This window comes from Phaethon lepturus, unplaced genomic scaffold, assembly GCF_000687285.1.
Source record: "Phaethon lepturus isolate BGI_N335 unplaced genomic scaffold, ASM68728v1 scaffold6714, whole genome shotgun sequence".
Classification (NCBI taxonomy): domain Eukaryota; kingdom Metazoa; phylum Chordata; class Aves; order Phaethontiformes; family Phaethontidae; genus Phaethon; species Phaethon lepturus.
The window spans coordinates 44383-62334 of NW_010532672.1; the positions used below are offsets into that span (position 1 = coordinate 44383).

Consider the following 17952-nt stretch of genomic DNA (forward strand, 5'->3'; position numbering starts at 1 on the left):
GCTTTCCTTTCCTTGCTCACTGAGCAGTTTGGATGCCCGGTGTGGAAAAAACAGTCTTCCATATATTTAGTTACTGAAGAGTAATATTTACATCTTTGGCATCACTGGATGTTGACAGCTTTCATGGACAGATGAGCAAGATGCTCATGTTCTTGAGAAGATTAAGTTCAGCAGCTGCTATATTAGTTTTCAAGCCTCAGAAACTGAAAGAATGAGTCTGATGCTGTATGAACATCATTAGTAACTGATTTCTTCCACTTCAAAAAAAACCCAGAATTATTATGGGGGTTTGATTTGTCTAGTGTCTGTTGGCAGCTGCCAGTGAGCTTTTACAGTGTGTCTGGAAATAAAAGCACTGATAAGCAAAGTTATTTATGAGTGGATTTAAAGCTCCTGCTGGTGGAAAACAAGTGTTTGGCAGTTCATTCTAATAAAATGGCTATGGGAAGAAGCAAGGGGTTTTTTTAATGCCATGCTTAGAACTGTTGGTAAAATGATGGGAACTGTGACATGGATTAAATAAATGTTGTGTCTTCTGATGTGGGCATCAGTTATTCAATGATACCTGATTTACAGTCAGTACCAATAAAATGAAGAACAAGCCTGTAGTTTAGACGAAATGCGTATTGTAATATGCTGTCCAGCTCTCTCATTTTTTCCAGGAAAGTGATGTGGCTTGTGCATTGCCTGTGAAAATTCTTTGCAAAGATGAAACAGGACAATTGATTGATATTTCAGAACATCTTATTAAAAAGGGCTTGGCTTTTAGAAACAGAAGGTTTGGATACTTTTCTTTTATATTCTTTCAGACTCATATTCAGATTGTGGTAAGCTAATAAGTAAAACAAAAATCTGGATTGTCCTTTACAGTAAGTGTAGCAACGGAACTCCATCTTTAGTGAATTTACCTGAGTATAACATTATTAATTGTATCCATTGCACATTTCAATTCTTTTAAGTTGGTAGATGAGATATTTGACAGCATTTTAACCAGCATTTGCCATCTTTGTGCATTTGGTTTTTTTACTTCTGTTATTTTATTCTTTTGCACTTTTCAAGTTCTTTGTCAGTTAATATGTTGATACGATTTGATTGAATCTGCTAGAACTGATAAAGCTGATGTGGCTTGCTCAGTCTCCAAGGAACATGTTAAAGTACATACAGAGCAAGAGAACACACAACTGGATGGTTGTAATTCAGAAACTGCATGTGCAAAAACCAGCGCTGCTCTGGAGGAAAACATCACTGTCTCAGAGAGGGAGCAAAAGTCATGCAAAACATATAAGGCACTACTTCATTCAGGAATGGATGAAATATATAAATCCCCTGTTATACCTGAAGCGAAAATTTTTCAAGCTGTAGTAAGTTGCGTTGGACATGATGGAACTATTTATATAATACCAAAATCATTCGGTAAGATTACATACAAAAAAATACGTTCGTGTCTATGAATCTGATAGCTTTGGTGTATCAGAATATATCAGATGGGAGTTCTAGTATACATGTTCTGTATCAGAACATAGTTCTGGAAGATTCCTGTTTGGGAGGATTGCTCTTGGAAGGTGATGAGGCCTTTGGCATAGGGGGTGAGGGGTGTGTGCCCATGCACCCCTTGGTCTGCAGTGGTGAGAAGAGGTCCCGCAGCTTCCTGGCAGAGGAAGGCTAAATCCCCGGGAGGTAGTGCCCTGTCCTTACACCCATCAAAGTCAGCTCTCCTGTCTTTCCACCCTCCCAGGAAATCAAAAAACCCCAAGTGCTTGGAGGGGCAGGTTACTTGCTTCTCTTCTCTAGGCAGTATTGGGTCAAGCAGCAAGTGCTTTATTTTATAATGTCGAGCTTGCGATACATTTTAATAATAGTAATGAAGATGCAGTCCTAAAGATTCTCAGAAGGTAGCCTGGTTCTCAAATTTTTTTTCCTTCAGTGTGAGCTTAATACCCAGTTTCCTTGGGCCCTTTATTTGTACTGACAGATTCTGTATCTCTTCATATTTTAGTTTGTGCTATTTGAAAGAGGAACTTTTTCAACTTTTTCATGCAGTGTCAGTCTTCAGTACCCTGATAATATATTGTGCTTTAGAGAAATGTTTCCATATGAGAATTTTTTTTTAACTTCACAAATGCATTTAACTATTAGATCATATCATAAAACTTTGAAATTCAAAGTACAGTAACCCCACTTGCCCAACTGTATTCTTCTTGCAGTTATTGCTGCTGCTGAGAGGGTCTTGTATTACTGCTGCCAAGGTGTCAATTGCAAAATTTATAGACCCTTCTTTTCTTATATTTGAATCCAGAATTACTAATGGCTTCACAATTGGAAATGCAGTTTACTTTTTGTTTAAGTAGTAACTTGTTTGCATATACTAGAAGTTGAACGTACATATTGTATCAGTGGTGGAAGACCTTTTTTTGAGGAGCACATGTATTTTACTTTTACACATGTCTTCAACCATTAAAAACCAGCAGATTCAGATGAAATAATTTGTGCTAATATGTTATAGACTATTTTGAATTTTATCCCACCTCTCCCTGCCAGAAATTGAACTAAACAAATTGATGACTGAAATACAAAGTAACTTCAAATGCCTTGGTCTTCTGGAGCCCTACTGCTGGAAAAAGGGAGAAGCTTGTGTTGTAAGAGGGTCAGATACCATGTGGTATCGAGGTAAAGTTGTAGAACTCGGTGGTAGTACTCTTCAGGTAAGTTTGACTATATGTGATGTGTGTGTGTGTGTGAACATGTGCACATGTATGTAAAAAAAAAGGGGGGAGGACAAATAATCTAATTCTGTAAAATAAATCTATGATCACACCTTTTTTATTCAGCTCACCTGACTATTCAGATGCTCATTCTGCTTAAAAGTGTGATAACTGTCCTGATTTTTACATTTAATTTGAAGATTAATTCTGTCTGCCTATTTCAGTTGTCACAGTATTTCCCATAGTTTTCCTAGTGATGGTAAATGTTCTTAAGTAAAAAGCTACCCTTGGTCACTTGTAAGTAACCCCTTTTACGTTTTTTCTTCTTTTGTTGTTGTTATCATATATGAAATGCTTTGAAAATATTTAGGTTTAGCTTCCTCCTACCCTATCCCCACCCAAAATACAGCGGCTGTTGGTTTTGAAGTCTTTCTGCTGTACAGGTATAGAGCTACTTTTTCTAATTAGCGCTTAATCTTATCTAAACTCTTGAGTCTGCTCATGCTTTCTGAATGTAGGTTTGCAAGTCTGACACTATCCTAGTTCACAAATGTTTTATATCTTCCAATTTTAAACTGATGTAAATTATGACACAAAAGGTAGGATCTCTTGCAAGACAAGTTTAGAAACCGGACTTCTAATCTGCCATATGAGTTTTTTAATCCTTTCCTTCATTTCCACTTTGTCACATCACCTGCTTACCAGTAGACCATTATTTTTTCCTCCATAAAAGCGAATGCTGTAAATGAACCCTTTCTCTTATTAAACTTGACTTTAAAAACAGGAATTATTTCAGGAAAGCTTTTCTTTTCATATAGGTACAGTACATAGACCATGGTTGTACAGAGAGGATTCCTCAGTGTCATCTGTATCCAACTACATTGTATACTGGTATTCCTCCATTTTGCATACCCTGTCAGCTCTACAAGACAGTACCAGTGAGTAATGGTAAATTTGAAGATGTTTTAGTACATAGTTACTCAAATCAATACACCGTTTAGTTATAGAAAGGTTGAGCCTAGTTGCTGGTATTTTTTCTTGCCTAAAAGGATTCAGAGAATAGCTCACAAGGATCGTTTCAGCAAGGCAGACTTATATCAGGAAATGACAGATTGCTTTATGAAGTGACCATGCTTCAAAAGCAGCTGTCACTGGAATTAAATCTTTGTGAGACAGGACACCGCAGTAGTTGGCAGGATGATACTCTGAAGTGGTAGTTCGTTTTGCAATAGCAGCAACAAAAAGTAAGGCCTGGATTTCTTAATACAGAATGACCAGAAAATTTTAAATCTTCAAGTCCTGCAAAAGCTTTTCTGTTATTCTGCACTTAGCTGTGCAGGAAGCAATGTTAGCTAAAATAATACAAGGGAATGGTTTTAGGGTTTTTTGTTGGTAAGTAGTTGATACATAAATAACATCTTCACATATCATCATATATTATTCAAATTTGAACAGTGCATTTAGTAAATATGAATTACTGAAATGACTAGCTTAGTTTTAAACTTACTTTTAAAGAAAACCTTTTTCTTGCAGGAAGCAGTTCAACTGATAGATTAAGAAAGACAGGCTTATAAATTATGGGTTGGGAGGCAAACATATTGCAGAGAATAAAAGAAATATTTAAAGTATCCTGTGTTTTGTGCTGTCTGTTACTTTATCTTCAAGTCTAATTCTGTGTCTTTGAGTTACGCTTCATGTAATTGTGCACACACACCTTATTACATACAAAGATGAGACTTGGCAAGCAGCATCTCTTTCTAAGCCACTTCAAGATGTGACAATTGCTTGTCGGCTTTGTTACACACTAAGTTTTAGTGTATCAAATAGCAGATAATGTCTGAATTATTGTAGACAAATCAAACTAATGATGTGTGTTTTCAAGTAAGTTTCTCAATAATAACACAGTAAGATGAAAAGATGTGCTTAAGAATAGTAAGAGTAGTATTTGCCAGCATCTTAATGTGTAGGGTTTTCTTGCTTTTCACCAAATAGATTGGAAATTTTTGGCAGCAGGATGCAGTAGATTGCCTTCAAGAACTGCTTACAAATGAAGAGGTTGAAATACATGTTCAGGTAGCTTAATTTATTCATAGATGTGGAATGATGCTTACTTTTTTGTTCTTTTTTTTTTTTTCTTTTAGCTTGCATTAAACATAACCGGTGAAGGAGTATAGCAGTTAATGTATTTCTTACACAAAACAAAATCCAAGGCTAAAGTTATTTCTTCTATGACTTTACATTTATTATAGTTTTCAGGTCTTAAATGTGTCCTTTAGAGGTATTAATAATTTTGTATTGTCATTCTGACAAGCAACCTACCTACCGACAGCAGAAATTCTTATAAATACAATTTTAAGTGATTAAAATCTGTCATAATTAAGTATGGACATGCTTAAATTAATACATTAATATTACAGGGAAACACATAATCTGTATAGTCTGAAAACCTGCTATTTCAGATAGCTTAATTTCTGATGATAAATGGTGAAAGAGAAGGATTTATTGTTGAGTGAGCAAACATGGGATATTTCAGTCCTAGACTGGGTAGTCAGTGTTGCCATTCCAGAGACAACTATATTCACATTTGTGTCATAACTGATGTTAATAGCCATCCTTACTGGTTTTATATCTTTGGTGAATGAGTATGGTGCATGTAGGAATGATGGGTTTGAATTTCCTGGTCACTATTTCTAAAATCTCAGTCACTTTATTACTGTTATAATCTTATTTGTCCTGTGTAAGTAGGAGTTGCCAGATAACCCATGGGGCAAATTGTCCATCAACCTGTATTTCGGTGGAATGTCGCTTTCTTCCTTCATGGCATACCAGAAGTACTGTGTTGCTGAAGATTGTCAGGACATACCAAAGCTGGTGAGATTTGTGTGTGTGTGTCTTTTGCTGTTGTTATTCTGACATTAAAAAGATTATTTAGTTGCTTGTTGTGACCTTTGATTTGTTATTTCTTTTTATATTTCTGTACAGTTTTGTGATGTAAGCAGCAGTAAAACCAAGTACTGCTGCTCTGTAGCATAACAAGTGTAGCTATGATGTGTTGCTAAGATTGTATGGAATAACAAATTGCCAAGGGTTTGTTCTTGGACTCCTTACTGAAAAGAGATTTTTGCATTTCTCTTTAAAGTCCAGTTAGGTTTTGTGTTCCTCTAAAACTTAAAACGATAGGAATAGCATAATATTTTTATCGGTTGAAGGGATTAGTTAATCATAGAAATACATCCAAGGATGGAAATAATCAAAAGTAAATTTAATCGAGTATTTCAACATAAACCTAGTGATTTCTAAGCGAGTTACCTAGGTTCTTCATTCCAAGTGTCTGGTATGTTCATCTGGTGCTCTTTAGAGGAGGATTGAAATTTTCACCAAACTTCACTGTCATACAAGTAATTTCTCTGTATTTTTTTTCTTGAAATCTGAGGATGAGGTTTATTTAAACTACTAAGGCTTTGTTGTTGAGTCTTTCTCTTTAACTCTGTTTAAGCCTACCAATGTATTTTTCTTTCCAACGTGAGTCTCTGCTTCAGAAAATAATCTTACAATACAGAGTATCCTGCTGTCACTGCTGACATAAGTCTTGGCATGTATACCAGTGGACTTGTGATGCAGTTACAGAAATCTCTTAGTGTGTATTAAAACTGAGTAACCATGGAAAACTTAATTGTAAATCAGTCTCTTGTTGCATTTTCCTAAAGTCGGCACATGACACACAATTTCCAGCACACTAAACATGGATCTTGGACTAAGATTGTACCCTTGACACAAAAATGAAATTTGGAAAACAAGTATAAAACTGTGTAAGAAGGTTGTAAGCAAGAAGCATTCAGAAAACCTGGAATGCCTTCAGCAAGGAATATAGCATTAAGCAGATTCATGCCAGAAATAAGTGGTTCAGAACAATTCATAAGAAAATGAATATTGGAGGTGTTCAGTTGTGGATCAGAAAAGGAGCCAGGAGTCCAGAGCTCGAGCTGGTTCCAGGAGCAGAACCTCTGGAATAGCAGAAGTAGAAAGCACGCATCTCTGAGAACATTGAAACGTAATTAGCTCTGGGTTTAGCTAATAAGCCATATTGACAAGCCAACTGATACACTGCATCAACTAAAGAACACAATTACTATAAAAATTATAGCCATTATATATTTTACTATTTTATAGTTTTGTAACTTTATTTCATTGCTTCAAATCTGTGTTTTCAGGTAAGTAATCTGATAAGGACTGTATTCTGTTCTATGAGTGTTACAATTCTGTTAATAGTGGTAATAGGCTGCTTATGCAGAGCCCATTACACCTGTGTCTTGCTGCAGTGTGTATTATTGTCTTTGAGATACACTTCTGTTGAACTGCACAGGTGAGTTTAGGAGCTGGTCTTTTTTACCATATGACAGTCCGAGCTTACTCATTAGCCAGAAAATTCCCTAGTAGGCAGTAGGATATTGGAGAGTACACCAGAACCCCAGGCATGGTGAGCTTGCAGCAGTGAATTTCATTCTAGGTGTATGTGTACATGTGTATACACAAATGCACACCTGCATACTTAACTATGTATACAAGACCATTATACTGTGGTATTTTTTGATTTGGCTTTTTGGGAGATGCGGGGGGGTTCTTTGTTTTTGCTTGTTTCTCCAGCACTGTGAGTCAGAACTGAGTAGCCAGGTGCTGCCTTGTGCTCATATATTCAGGCATGGGGGACTATGACCTTGCTTCATTTGGCAGACAAGTTTTTAATCTCTTTGTTCTGAGCCCAGGCTTAACTAACAATAATTTTTAGAATTATGTTTTCTAAAGCAGTTGACTACAAACCATTTACAACCATCTGAACCAAAATCAGTTCAAAAATCTTTATACAGACTATTTTTGTGTTTAACTGCATTGCTTATCAGCCCCTTTACGGTGAGGTACTTGAAGCCTGAAGGTTTTAAGCTCATAATCTGAGCAGACACTTAGCCAGACTGTTCCATCTTCATCTACCCCCTGGAAATGCCAGTGCTGTGTTTTTTGGAATAGTCTATTAGTTTAGGTCAGAGGAGAGATGCACTTCAAACTGCTGTTGTCATATCAGCCACATTCATTCAATTAGCACCTGCCTCTGAATGACAGCAGAGACAATGCTGAAAAGACTTCATGCAAAGCCAGTTTTGATGTTACTGACTTGTAGTCATCTGAACACTTGCAGCGTCAACAGGAGCTGTTCAGCCTACCAGCAGTTCTAGAGAGCGATCGGTGTCTTTTCAGGCAGACAGAAATCTTTAGGCAGAAGCAGCAGCGTACAAAGGGCTAATTCCTCCTCTGATTCTGCATGGACTTCCATGATAGATGAAAGCAGATACTGCAGTTGATGTTGCACTACTGCACGCATCATTACAAATTCTAGCAGTGACTGCTATGTGGTTTGGCACTTCAACTTGCAGGAAGGCTTACTCTTAACTGTCTCTATTCCCCGCTTTTAAACAGGCAGTTAATTTCCTCTAAAAACAATTATCTGTATGACTAAAAGACCTGCTGGGTACCCTAAGGTGCTGTTTCCCTGTTAGGAATATAACAGGACAAGCCTGGATGAAGGGCAGGAGTGTCACATGACTGTGGACGGACGTTAAAGGCCAGCTGTGTGAGTCATAAGTCCCACCGTCTCTGACACCAAGAAGACCTGTTCTGTCATCGATGTTTGCAACAATACTAGTGGAAAAGCATTCTGCAAACATCTAGATAGAAAGCCCTTTCTGCTCTCCTTTTGTCAGTATGAGGGTAAAGTCTAAGATACCCTGTTTGATACAGAATCTGAGACTTGCCAGACTATCACTTTGGTCTTTATCATCCTAAAGATGTTTTAATTGCCTCACACTACTGGGTGGGCTCATGTAGGCTGTTCGTACACAAAGCCTCGCATGTGGTAGAGAGGAAATACAACATAACACACTGCACTGCAGCCTGCCAATTACTTAGTTTGGGTTAAATTCTTCATGCTGAAAAGGACTCTTGAGTTGCCTTATTAAGTATAAAGTATGTGATCTGTAAATTATTAAAAATACATAATTTCTGCTATGCCTTTACAAATGTAATAAGGAATGTAAGCCATTTCTAGAGTTTTAAAGAATAGACACAAAGGAAGAAAAGCAGAAAGGATGGGGGACAACTGATTGAAATAGGTAACGCCTGAAGATGTTGTGGTAGAACATCTTTTTAGTGTGTCTTTTAGACTGTCCGTGCCTAAGTGTGGTAGAGCTAGCAGTAACCGTTCTACCGACAATTAGAAAAGACTATTAATGTTAACAACAAAAACGCAAATGCGTTTTTTCTTTGAAAGACAGGCACAGGAGCTGACTAAGATACCCAGCTGAGCTACGTGCCATGCTCAGTTGGAAATGAGCTGGAATTTATGTTGAATCTTTAGACCCAGGTGTAGTCAGGTGGTCTGTCACAGTGTTCCTGATTGTTTTGCACGAATTTGGCATTTAGTTTGCCTGTATCTATGATATAGTCAGACATCTTTTCTTTACTAGTATTTATCAAGATAGCTGGGGTTTTTTATAATCTTAGGAGTACATACTTTAAACACAAAAGTGTTTTTTTTCCCCGGTTAAGTCTGAGGAATGTAACCAATTTTTTGTGCTGTATCCTATGTCAGATCATGGAGGGGGATGAAAGGGTCAGAATTTACTGTTTTATTTTGCAGTTATATATATCTGGTTTTCTCTTTGTTCAGTTTTTATCACTTTATATCAGTTCACTTTTTATCAGTTTTCTCTTTGTTCTGGGCATAATGAAAACCATTCATCAGATAGATGTGTAAAAACAGAATGTAGTTTAGACAAATTGTACCTTTTGTTATGTATCATATTATGTGCAAGAAAGAATAGGAGCTGTATTCATGACCTATATTCCAGCTGAGCTATAAATCCTTGTAAGGGCATAATTTAATGCACGAAGGTTTATTTTATCATGAACCAAATGAGTCAATGGCATCTAGAACTCAAACTGTAAAATACGTGGTGCTAGTAGAAGACACACTGGAGCATGCTATGCTAGTGAGACAGTAGGTATCGGTACTTTGCAAAATCTGTTCTCTTTGCAAAATCTGTGCATTTTACTGTGCAAAATCTGTTATCTCTTTGAAAGAATAATAATTCTGGTGACTAAGGAGTTAAATTATCCTTTGCCTTTCTCTTAAGGGATAACTTGCTCTGGCAAACATTGAGCATGGCACTCAGGTTAATCTGTGCCAATTGGTGCTATTTTAGTTTTTCTGTCTATTTTCTGTCTTTAAAGGGAGTTCCATATTTAATGCATTTTTTAATTAACAGCAATCAAGTTAGCAAGGCAGCATGTTAGGACCGTTTCAAATATATGTTCTTTGTATTTTAAAAGTGATAATTAACTAGTTCTCTTCTGTTATCTTTTAGCTAAAGCTTTTTTAAAAACCTAATAAGTATTGAAAGGAAATGTTCGTGAATATTTTTTTCATCAAGGACACACTCTCTACATTATTAAATAACTCCTTTGAATCAGAAATCGTGCAAAAACTAGTTTGTATTTTGTTAGCAAGTATGATGCTTGACTAAAGCCTGTCTTGGTCTAGGAACTACTTGAAGGAGATGTTCCTGTTTTGCCTTCATACACATTGCCACTGCTACCTACTCCAGGAGCTATCTTTCCTGTCAGAGTTACCCATTTGGTGTCCCCTACTGAGGTATGTTTTGTAAATGTCTCCTATATGTTGCAGACAGGAAATGTTGCAGTCCCATCTTGCTGGTGAAAAGGAAACCATGGCTAACAATTTTAGATAATGTAAAGTGTTAGTAAGGTTGCAAAATGCTACTGAGCTATTGATACAGATAGATCAAAGAAAGTATACCCTCCCCCTTGCCCCGATGAGCAAGAGTGGCAAACTGATAACAGCAGACGAGCAGAAGGCTGAGCTACTCAATGACTTCTTTGCTTCAGTCTTCACTGGCAGTCTTTCCTCCCCCACCTCTCAAGTGGATGGACTACAAGACGGGGACTGAAGGAGAAAAGTCCCTCCCACTGTAAGAGGAGATCAGGTTCAAGGCCACCTAAGGAACCTTGAACATGCACAAGTCTATGGCACCTGATGAGATGCATCCCAGAGTCCTGAGGGAATTGGCTGATGCCGTATCCAAGCCACTGTCCACAATATCTGAAAAGTCCTGGCAGTCAGGTGAAGGCCCTGGAGACTGGGAAAAGGGAAACACTGCACCCGTTTTTCAAAAGGGTCAAAAGGAGGACCTTGGGAACTACTGACCCATCAGCCTCACCTCTGTGCCTGGGAAGATCATGGAGCAGATCCTCCTAGAAGCTATGCTAAGGCACATGGCGCTCCATGTGCCAGGGAGGTGATTCGAGACAGCCAGCATGGCTTCACCAAGGGCAAGTCCTGCCTGACCAACCTAGTGGCCTTCTAGGATGGAGCAACCACATCAGTGGAAAAGGGAAGAGCTATGGATGTTGTCTCTCTGGACTTCTGTCACAGTCCCCCACAACATCCTTCCCTCTAAATTGGAGAGATACCGATTTCATGGGTGGACTGTTGTTGGGTGGATGGTTGCATGCAGAGAGTAGTGGTCAACAGCTCAATGTCCAGATGGAGATCGGTGACAAGTGGTGTCCCTCAAGGGTCCATCTTGGGACCAGTACTCTTTAGTATCTTCACCAATGACACAGTGGGATTGAGAGCACCCTCAGCAACTTTGCAGATGACACCAAGCTGAGTGGTGAGGTTGACATGCCCGAGGGACGGAATACCATCCAGAGAGACCTGGACAAGCTTGAGGAATGGGCCTGTGTGAACCCCACAAGGTTCAACAAGGCCAAGGGCAGGGTCCTGCACCTCGGTCGGGACAACCCCTGGTCTCAGTACAGGCTGGGGGATGAAGGGATTGAGAGCAGCCCTGCCAAGAAGGACTTGGGGGTACTGGGGGGTGAGCTCTCAGTGTACACTTGCAGCCCAAGAAGGCCAGCCATATCCTGGGCTGCCTCCAAAGAAGCATGGCCAGTAGGTTGAGGGAGGTGATTCTCCTCTCTGCTCTGCTCTGCTCTGCTTTGCTCTGGTGACACCCGGCCTGGAGTCCTGCAGCCAGCTCTGGAGCCCTCAGCGCAGGAAGGACATGGAGCTGTGCAGCAGGGCCACAAAAATGCTCAGAGGGATGGAACACCTCTCCTCTAAGGACAGGCTGGGAGAGTTGGGGTTGTTCAGCCTGGAGAAGAGAAGGCTCCAGGGGAGCCTTACTGCAGCTTTCCAGTCCTTAAAGGGAGTTCTCAGAAAGATGGGGACAGACTTTTTATCAGGGCCTTTTGCAACAGGACAAGGGGTAATGGTTTTAAACAAAAAGATGGTAGATTTAGACTAGATATAAGGAAGACATTTTTCACACTGAGGGTGGGGAACCACTGGCACAGGTTGCCCAGAGAGGTGGTAGGTGCCCCATCCCTGGAAACATTCCAGGTCAGGTTGGATGGGGCTCTGAGCAACCTGCTCTAGTTGAAGATGTCCCTGCTCGTTGCACGGGTGTTGGACTAGAAGACCTTGGAAGTTCCCTTCCAAACCAAATTATTCTATGATTGTATAAGTTATGCAGTGCAATATCTGAATGAACTCTTACTTGAAATATTCTCTTGGGTGGGGCAGAGAAAGAAATACTGACCATTTCCCTAAAAAAATGAATTTTTACCATTACAATACTGCAGTCAGGTGCTTACCTTGTATAGTGGGAAAATAGGCCATTGGGTTTTAACTTGGCAGAAAATAATGATTTACCTCTTCTTTAGTCTCCAAAAATTAAATTACTGGAACATTTTACAGTAATGTGAACATTTTCTGGCTTGTTACAGGTGTATTTTACTGCCTTTGGTCGATAGTTGGTCACTGATTTCTGTGTAAATCCACACAGCTTCCGTCTGATAGTCTCCCAGGCAAAAGGTGGAACGTAATGTTCATAGATCAAATAAAAGATTCCTATGTGGACTTTAAATATTGAATGATGAAATAGGAGAACAGGAAGCAGTGAGAAGCTGATCATGTCACAAAATCTAACATCTTCTGAGTGGATTGATTTATAATGAAGTGCTTGTGTTCATTGTTTCAGTAATTCTGTAAACGAAGTAACAGTTTTTGTAGTACTGAAGTGACTGCTTTAAGTTCAGCATCATGTTCTAATATAAATTCATCCCACTAATTCACTTGAGTATACACGTCTTCAAAAAAAAAAAAAAAGATCTATAGTGTACATATACATCTGTTTTGACTAAATACAAGATGGAAGTGTTGGGTATCTTAGAAAAGGGCTTTTCTTAAATTGTGTATTCTGCTTCCTCTCTTACAGGAGAAACATTATAATGAATATTTTTTAGTTCATTTTGTGCAAATGATTTGAAGTCTTGCTTTTGAACATGGTAAATAATTCTAAACACTAGATCCTACTCTGTACCCCTATAGATTTAAGTAGCAGATGCATGATGGAGTGGTAACTTGATTGTATTTCATAAAAATTGGAAAAGTAAAATTAATTTTCTTCCTGGCTAGGGAATTATAATACTGAGTTTAGAAAAAATAATAACCTAATAATTATTTTGTTTGGACTACCAGTAAAATACTGTTATGTTCTGAGATGGCTCTGTTGGGTTTTTTTTTTTTTTAAAAAGAAGGCATTTCTGTTAGATGCTGTTTTATAGATTTTAATTCACCTGTGCATGTTGTTTAAACTTTCATTTCCTTGACCTACAGCATTATATCAATGATCCAGTTATAAATTAGTGAATGGATAACTTGCAAATAGTCTTTGCATAGCAAACAAAACACTGTTTCAAAGTTCTTATTGCATTAACTTAAAAATTAATCTTTGGTTTGATATTACAAAATGAGATTATTTACCAAGTAGCAGGAGGGAGGACTCCTAGTAAGACGCAGCTGTGAAATCTTATATTGATATATTCTCAAGTATGTGTGTTCCTTTCATTCTTACTTTTTAACATTGAAATGTGGTGTTAATAAATCATGACTCTCTTCTGCTTTTGGAAAAAAATTTTGTAATTATGAAGTCATTCATAAATTGAGGAAAGAAGAAAGGGAAGCAAGGATGTGCTGAACCTTTCAAAGATGGGAACAAGTAATCTAATAATAATTCTTGCTCAGTGATGGAATTTGAAGGTTCTAAGTTGTCTGCAAAAATTGTAATATGAGAGCCTTTTCTTTGAGTAGGTATATATTTGCCTTGATCCTTCTAAGAACCTTACGAAGCAGTGTACCACAGAGGGAGATGTCAACTGTGACTCGGAGTTGGAGAGCCTGGATGAAGCCCTGAAATGGTGCAATAAAAGTGTGGAGTCTTTTCCTCTTCTAACACACTTCCGAACAGGTAGTTTGTTTATTTTCTTTTTGCTTGATGTGGATGTACAAAAAGCCTGAAATTATTTCTGAAGAATAGGAATAATTATATTTCTATGTATCTTTAAATAAAACTTCTGGAGAGTAAGGAGTAACATTACACTATAATCATATGGTACAGTCTAATCAGGAGTGTAAAAAAAGGAGGCTGAGAGGAGACCTTACCACTTTCTACAGCTACCTGAAAGGAGGTTGTAGCAAGGTGAGGAGTCGGTCTCTTCTCCCAAGTAACAAGTGATAGGACAAGAGGAAACAGCCTCAAGTTGAGCCAGGGGAGGTTTAGACTGGGTATTAGGAAACATTTCTTCACCAAAAGCGTTGTCAAGCATTGGAACAGGCTGCCCAGGGAAGTGGTTGAGTCACCATCTCTGGAGGTGTTTAAAAAACGTGCAGATGTGGTGCTTAGGGATATGATTTAGTGATCGACTTGTCAGCATTAGGTTTATGGTTGGACTTGATGACCTTAAAGGTCTTTTCCAACCTAAATAATTCTTCTAGTCTATAATCACATGGTTTTAGTTTTCAGGAAATTGAGACTTTTGTGTCATTCTGCTCCACTGGAAAATGATGGAAAAAAACTCTGACTTCTGATGCCTGTTGAAGTTGATGAACTGAGTTTAGATTGCATATAGCAAAAATAAAACTTCTCCCTTAAGGTGACTGTCACTGAAGATGTAACTGTGAAAATCTTGCTATTAAATATTCAAAAGACACAAGTTATATACAGAAAATCATGTTACCAAGAGTTAGAAATTATGTAAACCCTAGAGAACATCACTTTAATTCTGGATTTTTCTATTTAGGCAAAAAATGGGCAATAATTCTCTTGTCCACAGCTGTTGGGCCTAAAATAACAAAAGTATGTGGGCCTAGAACTTTGTGAAGAAACCAGTTATTGCTAGTACTTAAGTTCGGTAAACTAGTAAAATTATGGTTGAGATTTTAGACAGCATCTGCCTTGTGTCCTCCAGCCTATTGTCTGTTCACTTACAGATAGGTATCTTTACTAACTGAAATGCGCAAATGAGTAGAAGTTGAAAAATTTAAACATTAAACAGTTTGGATCACTTTCTTTACAACGCAATTTTCTGTTAATTCTCATCATTGCCATGTGAGGTAGAGAACATATACTTAAATTGCATACTAATGACTGAATTGGAGTGTAGAGAGAATTGGGGAATGCATAGAAGAAAATAGTAGCATGAATTCGAGGAGGAAGAAAAACCTTAATCTCAAGTCACAAAGTAAAATGAATTTTCAAGTTCAGTTAGTTTGTACTGCACTGTGAGTATATTTTTGCAGTGTTTTGTTACTGTTTGTTTTCTTTTTACAGAAATGCCTTGCCTTGTAGAATACCAGGATGGTTTATGGTATAGAGCAAAGCTCCTCTCCGTTGAAGAATTTGACCCTGTTAAGATCCTGGTTCAGTTTGTTGACTATGGTAGTTTTCTAGTTGTCCCAACAAGCAGGTAAATACATAAGATAAAAATGCATATAAGATGTCTGTGTGTGTATGTATACACTTAAATTATAAATTATATACTTATAAGTGTATGTATTTTTACATTTATTATTTATTTTTAGTGCAACTATATATATTATTTATAATTCTTCAGCATTACATTTCAGCCGGAGAGAAGGTTCGTTGGCTGGTTAAATAATTTCTGTTGGCAGGGTATGGGGTTGTGCACCTGCTTCTCTTTCTTAGGTTGCTTCAAGAAGCCCATTGTTATTATATCATCAGATTTCTCCATCATCTTCGGGTTACTTAACCTATGAAGTAGGCTTAGGCTTATAATCTGCTTTTGCACCCAAGAAGCTTACACAAAATAGGGACCAAGCCCTCCAGGTGTACAAACAAATCCTCTGATCCTGTGTGACTGCAGTCGGCACAGAAGACTGCTGGGGAATAAGATGAGGGAGTGTCTGAGCAGGACACACCCCGCTCTGCTTGTGAGGAAAACCGAAGTTCAAATCCCTGTTCTGTCTGGTGCTGAGCCACTTTAGGGAACTGCCTCTGTGCTGACACACAGATGTCAGCTAAATGTCTCAAACACCCCAGGCTTTTAGGTTCCCTGAGATTGTCTGAATTTTCTTTCTTGAACCACTTTCACTTTCTATATATACTGCTTAATCATATCGACTTGCTCTTGAGCTCATTGGGGAATCTACAGGTCCTTGCTGAAGATGAGGCAAAAATGGGTATTTTAAGAGATTTCCTGCTTTACAGACTATTAGGGTCATGGGAGAAAGCATGTGTTTTATTTCAGGGTTGTTCTTCCTGCTCTGCTTCCCATGGGACAGAAAGATAGAAGAATGGGGAGATGATAATACAAAACTAAGGTACCTATTTCCAGTAGTGTGTCTGTCTAGAGCCCATCCAGTTGTGAAGCACTTTGGAACACAAAGGTCTATGTCATTTTCCAGACACGCCAGATTTGAAGCCTGCATTGTGATGACTTGTGCTTGCATTCCTGTGCTCAGATCTGTGTTAGGCACTTGAGACTCTTCCCCAAACATTGTAACAGGGAGTCTGTGTGCCTGGCAGGCTGAGGGGGCTGTGTGATACTGGCCTGCTTCCTGATAGCTACTGTGCTGAAGTCCTTCAGAGGGCCTGGCCCTACCTGATGAATTGTTTGGTCTGACACCGGCATGTTATTGTAGAGCAGGGACTCTGATCGCAGTTTCCATACTGCAAATTTATGGCATGAACCATTAAGGTATCCTTATGTCCATGCTGATAGTTTAGCTTGATAGGTGGATTGTTGCAGGCAAACATTTTTCATTTTTGTTTTAGATTGCGTCACATACCTTATAATCTGCTGAAGTATCCTGTTAAGGCAGTACGAGCTCTGTTGGCTGGATTTAAACCTGCTTCATATGACAAAAACATGAAAAGAATTCCATATTCCCCAGAATGGAGTGTGGAAGCATTGTGGGCTATGATGGAATGTGTGGAAGGAAAACAGCTCTCTGCTTCCATACTTGTGAGAAACACTTTCTTTTTTCTTCTAGATCTTGATCAGGCTAAAGTTCTTACTAGCACTCTTGATTATAATTTCTGAGTATTTGTTTTACTGTGAACACTCATAATTTAAAATCATTTACCATGAAGGAATGCTGATGAAGAGAGAACATCATGTGGCACTCTTAATCCTGCAATTGAAAAGTTTCTGAGCGTTCCTGTTATTTTAAAACTAGTTTTCTTTACTTAGAAATATTATTTCTGTATTCACATTTCCATTTAGGCAGCAAGTACAGCCAGTAAAATAACTTGCACTGTTGGTTATCTTGAGATTTAAATATGTTACTGCAAAAACTTTGTAAACTTCTGGTTTTCAGGCTCTTTCACCAGAGGTCACCATTTCTTTGTATGAAGATGACCAAAACCTAGTTCATATGAAACTGATAGAAATGGGACTCGCAGATTTGGATGAGTGACATGTAAGTACAGTGAATGTGAACTACAAACTCATACTGTTATGAAGGTATGATTTCAAAAGTTTTAAGCAAAGTCTAAACTGTCAGTAGTGCTGACAACTAGAGTTTGTTTGGGTTTTTTTAATCTCTTCTGTCCACAAGCTCTTTTAATAAAATAAAAAGCTGTTAAAAAATATAATTTCCTTATGTACACATTACTGAAGCCCACTATAGCTTTAAGAAGCAACACGTACTATACCAAAGCACACTAAGGCAAGGTAACTTGCAGATGTGTGGCAATGTACTCTGCCCAGACAATCAAAATTAATTGTTTTTCTTCATTTTCAGCATTTGATCTCAATTTCCAGTGCCAGTGGTTCTCAGATCTGTGATAACATATGGATGTCCATACATGTA

At 38.2% G+C, this 17952-nt stretch overlaps 1 protein-coding gene across 1 annotated transcript in view; it reads left to right on the top strand.

Annotated features, from left to right (window-relative positions):
* Positions 1–17556, top strand: part of RNF17 (ring finger protein 17) — a 54903-nt gene extending 37347 nt beyond the window's left edge. The window contains exons 27-38 of the mRNA XM_010284919.1: positions 663–778; positions 1106–1413; positions 2539–2702; positions 3521–3640; positions 4695–4775; positions 5448–5573; positions 8839–8868; positions 10294–10404; positions 13930–14086; positions 15449–15584; positions 16913–17102; positions 17458–17556. Of these exons, the coding sequence (XP_010283221.1) occupies positions 663–778; positions 1106–1413; positions 2539–2702; positions 3521–3640; positions 4695–4775; positions 5448–5573; positions 8839–8868; positions 10294–10404; positions 13930–14086; positions 15449–15584; positions 16913–17102; positions 17458–17556 (1638 nt within the window). The remainder of the gene's footprint in view (positions 1–662; positions 779–1105; positions 1414–2538; positions 2703–3520; positions 3641–4694; positions 4776–5447; positions 5574–8838; positions 8869–10293; positions 10405–13929; positions 14087–15448; positions 15585–16912; positions 17103–17457) is intronic.
* The last annotated feature ends 396 nt before the right edge of the window (positions 17557–17952 follow it).